Source organism: Pleurodeles waltl, chromosome 6 (genome assembly GCF_031143425.1).
Source record: "Pleurodeles waltl isolate 20211129_DDA chromosome 6, aPleWal1.hap1.20221129, whole genome shotgun sequence".
In the NCBI taxonomy this organism is placed as follows: domain Eukaryota; kingdom Metazoa; phylum Chordata; class Amphibia; order Caudata; family Salamandridae; genus Pleurodeles; species Pleurodeles waltl.
In genome coordinates, this window is record NC_090445.1 from 1606769873 (window position 1) to 1606780177 (window position 10305).

At 46.5% G+C, this 10305-nt stretch overlaps 1 protein-coding gene across 2 annotated transcripts; it reads left to right on the plus strand.

Moving 5' to 3' along the window:
* Positions 1 to 542: 542 nt before the first annotated feature.
* On the plus strand, positions 543 to 9919 carry LOC138301229 (glutamine synthetase). 2 transcript variants are annotated; one of them, XM_069241472.1, is made up of 7 exons: positions 543 to 717; positions 1952 to 2127; positions 2529 to 2690; positions 3404 to 3550; positions 4428 to 4555; positions 7538 to 7737; positions 9023 to 9919. In XM_069241472.1, the coding sequence occupies exons 2-7, from the start codon at positions 1962 to 1964 to the stop codon at positions 9342 to 9344; spliced, it is 1125 nt and encodes a 374-aa protein (XP_069097573.1). In that variant the 5' UTR covers positions 543 to 717; positions 1952 to 1961; the 3' UTR covers positions 9345 to 9919. The 2 variants fall into 2 exon arrangements, with proteins under 2 accessions (XP_069097573.1, XP_069097574.1); XM_069241473.1 differs by lacking the exon at positions 543 to 717 and adding an exon at positions 1089 to 1259.
* Positions 9920 to 10305: the final 386 nt, after the last annotated feature.

The following is a 10305-nucleotide window of genomic DNA, read 5'->3' on the forward strand; positions in this document are numbered from 1 at the left end:
GTTATATCAAGTTACAGGATGTTTGTGTTTTGTGAATGAGGGTTGGGAAACTTTTTCTTCACCGACTTGGTAGATCTGGGGGGCGGAGGCATTGGTCATGGAGTAAGGATTATGACTTGGAAGAGTAGAACTAGGAGCAATGAGAGTGTCTGTTACGAATACGGGGCGAAATGACCTCCATGCGGCTGACGCAATCTTTACTAAGAGAACTTTGGCGTGAGCTCTAAAAAAAGTGTTCTTTCACCAATGCACTCAAAAAGTAAACACATTATTTTACTCAGCACTGCCCCTGTTTTCTTTTTAACTTGTTTTATTTCGGTTTACTTCGCATGACACGTGAAGTCCTTACAGAAACCGAAGTATCTCTTATGCATAGGATAGTTCTAATCTAATCCGTGATGTATTTGTAGAATGCAGCCGGTTAACTCAGAGAAAAAACAACCAAATCCCGAGATGAATTGAAAGTAAGGAGGGCCTCGGAAGGTACTCTGTCCGGACTTGAAAGCAGTTTGGAACTGTTTCCTTGGAGGGATGGGCGGCTCAGAGAAAGCAGGCGACGGATGTGCATGGAGGTGCTGCTCTCTGGGAGGTTCCTGGGTTTGGAGGGGAGGGCTTTCTGCAGCCAGAGGGAGGAGTTTAGCCGTTATAAACTCAGGTGAATCCGCAACGCAATCGCCACTGCCATCCCATTCATCTGGAGTTGTCGGGAGTAACCGGGTGAGTACGAGGGAACCGACCGGCGTAGGGTCGGAGGAGTTTCGTGAGCGGGCATTTTGCTGTTTCTGGAGCCTGCTAGTGGTACACCGGTTCCTAGACAGTGCCGAGGCTGGGGACTTACGTAGGGTCAGCTTAAGCAGTCCGGGTCCGTTTACCGTATGGCTTGCAGTGAGGTGAGTGGGATATACGTTCAGTGCCGTCGGCGGTGCTGGTATTCCCTGGGCTCGACGTTAATGACGAGGAGCGCCCCTTCCCCACAAGATGTCTACCTCCGTGAATGTTGTAAACAGCCCGGACCCCCGCCTCGCGGGCTCCACGCGGTCACTCGGGGAGGAAGTGACAGGCGGATCCGGCCGGTTCCTGCCAGTGCCGCGCGCCGCCGCCGGCAGAGGGAGGAGGTTGCGGGCTGAAGCCTCAGTGGGGCTCCATTTATTTTAGTGAAGCTAACCCATTTTAGGAGGGTTACCTTGTCGAACCGTGCTTAAGGATGAATATTTTAGAGGCGCGGGTAACACGTTTCCCCCTTGGGGGGATATTGTCAGGTATGGTACCCTACGTGTGTAGGCAGCAGTGAGTAGCTTTGTGGCTGGCCTTGAGTTTATTTTCATCATGTGTGCCCCTTACTGGGATCACTGTCCGCTTTAGTCTGCGGAAACTTTGCTTTTCTGTTTAGTGGTATCTGGGCTGTTTAGGAGCTGGGTAGCGATTGTGGAGTTACAATAATGGCGGCCTTCGTGTTGGTTTTCATCAGTGGCATTATCTGCTTTGCCTGTAGCATGTGAACAATGGCTTCCTTTTTGTTACGTCATATATCCAAGGATTATAAATAACGGACATACCTTTAGGGTATAAATGTCCCGCCTTTGAGGGGTTCCGGTTTCCTGAATCGTGAATGTTGCTATTTGTTTCCCGAACACCCCACTTAACCAGCACTGTTTAGTTTGCGGGGGTTATTTTTTTAAGAGCTGCCTTACCACCTCTGATTTGCTTTTCCATAGTACCAGCACTTCTGTCTGATATAGATTGTTATTTTTTTCCTTGTCAAGCACTGCTTTGACTATCTTTTGTTGTCCTCCCGCCTGGAAGGCGGGTAATTGCCGTTTGAGTTCGGGGACGGATAATGGCCTTCTTCCGGGAAGGGGCCGTTGCTCCTGAGTTTGCTTCCGGTCTGTTCTTTGCTGTGTGTGCAGGGGGACCCTGGCCTCACTTTTTTTTCTTTTCTCTCCTCTTGTAGGTCTGTCACCATGTCGGTCTCTCACAGCTCCAAGCTCAACAAATCTGTCCGGGAGCAGTACATGAAACTCCCCCAGGGTGATCAGGTACAGGTTACATACGTCTGGATCGATGGCACCGGGGAAGGCGTCCGCTGCAAGACCAAAACTGTGGACCACGAACCCAAGTGCATAGAAGGTAGGGATTTGGGTACAACCAAAGTAACTCACTGTGCTCAAAGCAACGGCATTACGTACCAGCTCATAATTACGCGAAAGAAGCCGCAGAACTTCAGTGGCCCTGTAACACCCTTTTAAATGTTTCGCTGTGAATGGCTTCTTGGTGCCGGTACATAATTAGCTTTTATGGCATGATGATTTTGCCTGCCTCTAACATCGGTGGCGTTACCCTTTTAGGTTTCCGAGGGCGTCCAAACGGGGTTTTCTCACTACTACTGGCTAGAACCATGGGGTTGCCACTTTATTCAAACGTATGAATGATGGCACGTCTGGGCAGGTTCGCATTGGTAAATGGTCAACACTAAGTTATGGCGCCAGCATGTACTTGTTCTACTGGCTAACACTGAATTTTATACACAGATGTCCCAGAATGGAACTTTGATGGCTCTAGTACCTACCAAGCAGAGGGCTCCAACAGCGACATGTACTTGGTCCCAGTCCAGATGTTTAGAGACCCTTTCTGCTTGGATCCCAACAAGCTGGTGATGTGTGAAGTACTGAAATACAACAGGAAGCCCGCAGGTGAGGACTGAACACTAAAACATAGCTTGACTAAACGCATCCACCCCACTGTTTGCTCATCACTACCTGCTCTTGGTGAGGCATCTAGGCAGGTTCTAGTGGTTTAGTTACGATCTGGAGTTTTTTTCCCTCCGGCCCCCCGTGCATGCGTACCACCCATGGGAATATAATGCATTTAAGCTCGTAATATGGCTTACTGTAATGTGTCTTCCACCTCCTTTGATAATTAGTAAAAAAAAGAATTGTTGCAGTTTTACCCCTCATTTTCGTATTTATGCGCAAGTAGGAGGGTGGGGCGGTACAGTTGGATGCCTACAAAGTTCGAACTGAGAACTATTACACCTTAAATACAGGGTTGTTTGTGAGACTGATAGTTATGCCATCACACCCCCGGTTAGCTATCGTGTTGGTGACCGGTTTACGTCTGGCGTTAGTCACAACATTGTGACTTTAGAAGGTTGGATGTGTAGTGTACTTCAACCATTGGGTAACCACTGAGTGAGTGTGCATTTTCCCTTCTTAAAAGGATCAAACTCCGTAAGTTTTCACCCGAGGCAAGCCCAAGATATTTTTGCGTTTAGCATTCACCCTGTCTTCTGATTTGTACATTATCAGGTTGTTCGTTGAGAAAAATCGGTTGGATTGGCTAGTTCCACGGTGCCAATCGGTCTACTTTTTGTGATTGTGTTTTAACTTATGCATTAACCCCACAGAAACCAACCTGCGACACTCATGCAATACTGCGATGGAGAAGGTGAACGACGCCCACCCATGGTTTGGCATGGAGCAGGAGTACACGCTGCTGGGTATAAACGGACATCCATATGGATGGCCAGAGAACGGCTTTCCAGGACCCCAAGGTAAGGATGACGCTGATGGGTAAGGTGCTCTTGTCGATGGGTGCTAGTTTGGTCCTGAAATAAGACTTCAGTAGACTTGATAAGTTGTATGTGTGGGTATTGTCATCACTGAAACAGTCAAATCTTGCTGTGATTCGTGGATAATTAGCAAGCACATGTTACTGTTTAATAGACTTAACTTTAAAACACCCCTAGTAGAGTGGATACTCCTATCCTGTGCCCCACTAATGGGATCAGTCTGCACCCTGGAGGTCATGCGATCTAGTAACGTTGCTGGTCATGTGGTCTATGCACACGGCCAACTGTTTACCTTCGTGTTTGCCTTGTGCTTCATTAACTCGGGTTGTGCTTTTAGAGCACTTTTCTTCATTGAGCTCTCTAGCTACTGACTAGAAAGCCCCTACCACACAAAGGGATATGCAGCATTGTGCGCCTGCTGCAGTGATTTAGTGTCCGTTTGCTGCCCGCTGCAATTGTGAGCGTGCCTGCCACCTAAAACCGTGGTAACCTCACCAGTAAACTGGGTGCTGCGTTAGTCAGACTTGCATATACAAGTTGACCAGGGTAGTGGAAAACGTGTTTGCTTCGCGTGCAACTGGTTGGGGGCCATACCACATAGCTTGTGATTACCTTACTAGCAGGGTCACTAGAATTGTGGTTCTGCGGCTGCCTTTTTCCGCATAGTTCTGAATTTGCCACACCAACCTGCTGTAGAATTTGCCGATTTTCACAAATTTGGTTTAGTTCAAAACGGATGATTTAGAAGAAAGCTGAGGGGTGGCCTGCGATCAGCTCTTGTTCAGTCTTTGGCCTGTCGTTTACTAGTGTATAAATGGTTGGACAAATAACGTGTTCTAATGGAGGTTGTCCATTTTAGGGCCATACTACTGCGGTGTTGGTGCTGACAAGGTGTATGGACGGGATATTGTAGAGTCCCACTACAAGGCGTGCCTGTATGCCGGCGTCAAGATCTGTGGGACCAACGCTGAAGTCATGCCTTCTCAGGTACACTGCTTCCGACGGGGCACTTAACAAACTGGTCACAGCAAGGGAGTGTGGCTTTGTGGGTTTTTCTTTCTACAGCCGGTAGCCTGCATGCAAGAGGCACTGGAGACTGATGGCATGTGGAAGAAGTTTGTCGCAATGTCCTTAGCAGGTTGCTGTAAACTACCTGCTTATGCTGTGGAGGTGGCTGCCTTTTAATACTGATGCCACCAGAGTGACACTGTTGCTGAGTACACTTCAGCTAACCACCTTTTGGCACGATAGTCTCGTGTAACTGCGGTAATAAAGGTTGTTACTGTTATTAATGGAAACACTACAATGCCCAAATGATGGAAAGGACCCTTTCTTGGCATGATTACGTCCCGTATTTTTGACTGTTCACAGGGATCCTGCTAACAGGACATCAGTGTTTCTGCTCTCTTCCTTCTAAGTTGGTCACTTGTACCATTTTCACCCCACATTTGGCATACTGGTGCACCATGTAAGTCACTTGTATATGGTACTCGGGCATTTGGGTACCAGGGGGATCCCCATGGGCTGCGGCATGTTATGCCGCCCATGGGAAGCTCATGCAAGTGTTGACTGCAGGTCTTCCATTGCAGCCTGCATAAAAGGATGCATGTGTATTTTTTTTCTACATGTCACTAAGTCATCCCTGCTGTGGCACAAAACTGGACAATGACAGGAGTCGTGCTCAGAGCTCCTCCAGAGGGTCACTGGGTTATGCCATCTTGAATCAAATTGTGCAGGGATCTCGGAGCATCTGAGTGGCCAAGTCAGTCAAGTGATGTCAGAGCCACCTCCTGATAGGTTTTCAACTGGCTAGGTTAACCCCTGCCTGCCCCCCCTTTCAGGGCTATTTAAGGTCTCCCTTGGATGGGTCTTCAGATTCAGCTTACAAGATCCCAGCAGGACACCTCTGCAACCTCCTTCGACTTCTAGCCACTGGAACTGCAACTGGACCCTCTGGGAACTATCACCATCCATGACCATCTGCTTGCAACATTCTTTCCAAGGCTTCTTCCAGCTTATGCAACATTTCCCTAGCTGTGCATCCTCTGAGGGCAGCAAGTCTTCAGTCTGTATAAGAGGGAGTCGATATCCCTTGGAGTGAAGGAGTCACTCACCTACATCCACAGACACTGAGAGGATCCAGTATCACTGGTGGTGGTTGTAGCCTGGAGTAGTCCTGCCAGCTTTCCAACTTTGGTGGAGGTAAGCATTTCCCTTCCGACGCAGGACAGTACCTCGTGCACTGCATCTCTTGCAGCTACCAAGCCTTGCTTGCATTTCAAGGATCTTCAGGCTCTGTAGACCAGTCACTCCTTCCTGTGACGCACAGCCCTCTGCTTGCTTCTGCAGCATGGGACCCCTCCAGTAGTGCTGCATAGACTCCTGTGACCTCATCCACTGAGTCTCCTGTTGGTTGTCCTCCTGGACCTTGCTGTTCCCCATGCAGCTCCCCTTTTGCTTCACCTCAACTTCTGCCTTTGTCAAGGCTCATAGGTGACTCTTCCACACGACTGACTGCAATCATCCATCTGGTGTGGGGCATCCTTCAGGAACTGTTAGCCTGATCGAAGGCTGCATTCCTGACCGTCTTTGCCCCACCATCGATCAGCTCCTGCATCCACAACGTTTTTTTTTGTTTGTGACGTCGCCCCCTTCCACATGTCTTCCTCCCTAAGGAATTAACTGCTGGTTTCTTGCAGTCTTGTTGGTGTGTTTTTTTTCCTCTCGAGTGGTTCAGGGAAATCTTAATTTCCTCCTTTCCTCCTGGTCACTATGGGGGCACTGTTGTACTTAGGTGTTTTCCTAGTACCCCCCCCTTCACTTACCTGGATCCTTTTTTTTAAGGCTATGGTTTTGCCTGCCTTCCCCCATTCCCCCCCCCCCCCCCCCCCCCCAGGTCACTATTGTCTAGTGCTGTTTTATAGCACTTGCTATGCCCATTGCTGATTGCTAGTGTTAACTCCTATTGGAGGGTTGCCTCTCGTACTTTCTGGTAATTGTCACTAAAATACCTTATTTTTGTAACACATTGTTTCGTGTGGAAGTGCTATGTGAATAGTGGCATTGAATATGCTTTGCATGTCTCCTAGAAGCATTTTAGGCTGTTCATTCACAGCTAGCTCTAGAGTCTGGCATCTAGATATTACTACACTACACTGATAGGGGGTACCTAGTATGTAAGTACTTCAGGTTCCTGCTAGACACCAGGACAGCTTCCTACAACAAAGCTGTCCAAAAAGGCAGGGTTGACAAACTGTCACCCCTCTTCCCCCCCCCCCCCCTCTCTCTGCAAGTACCTGCTTATAGTCCAGGAAGTGTTAAGGGTGGACTGCTAGTCATGTAGTGCTTAGCTTATTTACAGAAGAATGTCTCTGCAGAGAAGGACTTGTGTCCACCAGAAGCACTGTAGAACATACAGTAGATGCAGCAGCTTCTTACATGCCTGGAAGGATACAAAGTGAAAGCCCAAGGGTCTCATTTCAGTCTCGGCAGAATGAATGCTCCTTCACAAAGGTGACTGATCCTGGCCACCATATTGCGTTCTCCATATGCAAGAATGGGATGGAAATACAGTAGACATGATAACAGTCACATTTGAGTAACCCCTTCAGCCAACTAAATCTGGCAGTCTTTTCAGTGTGTCAAACTTTAGGAAACAAGGAATATTTTGTACTAGTTGTGGTTGGTGAATGGCTGTAGTGGGGTTAGTTGGAAGCTCCCATATGAAACAGTGGACTGTTGAGGTCATACCCAACGTAACTAACTTGGAGCCCTCCCATCAGTCCTAACATGTAGTTCAGTCCTACTCAAGGGGCCTCTTGTGCCAAGAGGAGTTGGACTATTACTGCAGGTCACGTATAGGCCAACAACTCTATCTAAAAGGAATAAGGCTTTTGCACTGCACTCTTAACTGTTCATTTGTATGTGAAGGAAAATCTAACCAGCAAACTATTTAATTTTTATCTTCAGTGGGAATTCCAGGTGGGTCCCTGCGAAGGCATTACCATGGGAGATCACCTCTGGATGGCTCGCTTCATTCTGCACAGAGTATGTGAAGACTTTGGGGTCGTGGCCACGCTGGATCCCAAGCCGATGACTGGAAACTGGAACGGTGCCGGATGTCACACGAACTACAGCACGGAAGCAATGCGCAAGGCAGGCGGGCTCAAGTAAGTCACCTGTCAACTCGACTGTAGCTTTGTTGTGCGCGCTATCGAGTTGCATAGCTGTATTGTCTGCTGGACTGCAACAATATTGCCCAGAGAAGGGGCACACCTAGGTAGCTATTGTCAAAGGTGGATTTGATGGCCATATGCCAACCTATCAGTAACTACCTTGGGGTGCCCACTTAATAGGATAACACTGGTCAAGCAAATCCGACCTCAAATAAAGGGACATTCACAACTTAATCTTGCACTTTCCTTTTGTGGAAGGATACAAAAACTGTCAACCCCATTTAAAAAAAAAAAAAAAAAAAGAAAAAAAAATTAAGCCATTAGTTTTCGCGATTTAGCACATAGAATTTATAGAAGTGAAAATGAGGGGTGACTCTTAATCATGTGAGATGAATGCCACACATGCGGGCTAAAACAACCGCCTGTCCGGTGATTTATACAGTGTTTGCTGCTTTACCAAGGATTTTTAAACTCCCTGGTGAAGCTGCAGTGAAACACTTAGGTTTATGTTCACGAGAAGGTGAGGCACTTGTGAATACTTGGTTAGGATTGGCGCTGTAGACCTAAAAATAAGCAAGCAGAAGTAAATTGGCATTGATGTATTATGCAGATATGAACTCCGTTTTTTTTTTTAAGTCGGTGTTTTGACATTTGAGGTGGTTACACTGTAACGAGCCCTGTCTTGAGTGCCAGCATTCTCTCCTCATAAATACTCCTGCTACATATCCGGTCACTTACCACCTTCTATAGGCATTACTTTTTTAAATCGTATTCAAACGCATGGTTTTTAATGGGTGCATGAAGCTCTTACAAAAAATACATTTAATTCTTAGTGGGACTCACCTGAATGACTTGCTTTTTTAATCTGTTTTTCTTTTTACAAATTCCCTCATCGGCTGGCTTAACTGCTTGAATGTGCGCATTGAGCTAAGTGTAAAGTGCACTAAGACTTTTTTTTTTTTTTATGGTAACATAAGCTAGAAAATGAAGTTTCTCGTTGAAACTGTAAAGCTACTTAATATTAGGACTCAAAACAATGAGTAAGATGACTGGATATTTGTAGCAACCGTGAACCACTAATTTTCATAATTGGCCTTCTGCACTGTAAAGAGAATTATTCTAAAGCAGTCTTTTCCAGCAGAACGTCTTTCAGTGCAAGCTCTGAGCTAGGTTTGACTGCAGACCTATTACTACTGGGTAGCAGCCAGTCTGTTAAACGCTCCAATAAGTTTATGATAAACTAATCTTGTTGATGCTAACCTCATTTTATTTTCTTAAGGCACATCGAGGATGCCATTGAGAAGCTCAGTAAGCGGCACAACTATCACATCTGTGTGTATGACCCACGAGGTGGCAAGGACAACTCCAGGCGGTTAACTGGCCAACATGAGACCTCCAGCATCCATGAGTTTTCTGCTGGTGTAGCCAACCGTGGTGCTAGCATCCGTATCCCACGCCAGGTGGGCCAAGAAGGCTTTGGCTACTTTGAAGACCGCCGACCTTCTGCCAACTGTGACCCTTATGCTGTCACAGAAGCCCTGGTGAGGACAACACTTCTCAACGAGACCGACAGTGAAACTAGAGACTGTAGCAAGAATTAATTTTTTTTTAAAGTCAAACTTTTCCCTTCCATCTTTCTGTATTTCACTTATTTCAAGTTCCCGAAGATACTCTTTATTTCGGTGATGCGAGCGTCTAATCCCAGTGGCAGTAGGTATTAGTCGCTTGGCTTTCTTATGGCCAGTGGTATGTTCGGCATGACCTAGTTTAGCACATTGCAGACAACCCAGGCCTAATCCTCACCAGTCTTGAATTCAGTGTAGAACGTGGACTACCAGATTTAATGTTAACTTGAAATACCCTAACTGTTCCACCCACCTCCTTGGATTGGGGTTCATCCATCAGGGCTCACTAGCCTGTTTGTACTAGTGCCAAAAAGTTGGCACTTACGCAGTATTCCACCATACTACTATTGTACTGTCAGAATCTGCTGGTCCTCCCTAGAGTTTTTTTTGTCAGGAATGTCCATGGGGTCCTATTTATGTTTTTAACACTTTGAGATGATTGAACTTGAGTTTTGTGAGTGACTGTCAGTGTAAATATTCCTGTAAATGCTGCTGGAAAGTTATTTTTAACCGCATTCCTACTTGATAAATAAAAATAGTTGAAAATGGTAGCTCACTTTGTTCATGCCTCATTTTCCCCAAGGGGGTTGCAGTGCTCCCTGTACAGTTACATAAAACCAGTGCACTGAGATGCTGTATAGATGGCGATATAGGCCTATTCCTTGGCAAATTAGCTTTATTTTGGAAAGATCTGACCCCCAACAAATAAGCCAGTTAATCTGTTTCCGCAGTCTTCCCTCATCCAGAATTTCAACACTCACTCGATTTCTATTACTTGGTGACATCCATTACAATCACAACAATTCTTACTGCTTTATAAAGCGACTAAAAATGACATTTTATAATAGGAAAGCTTACCCCTGTTTTCTATTACAGACACTCAATATATCCACCATGCAGGACTCGCAAAAACCACTCGCTATTGCCCCTTTCTCCC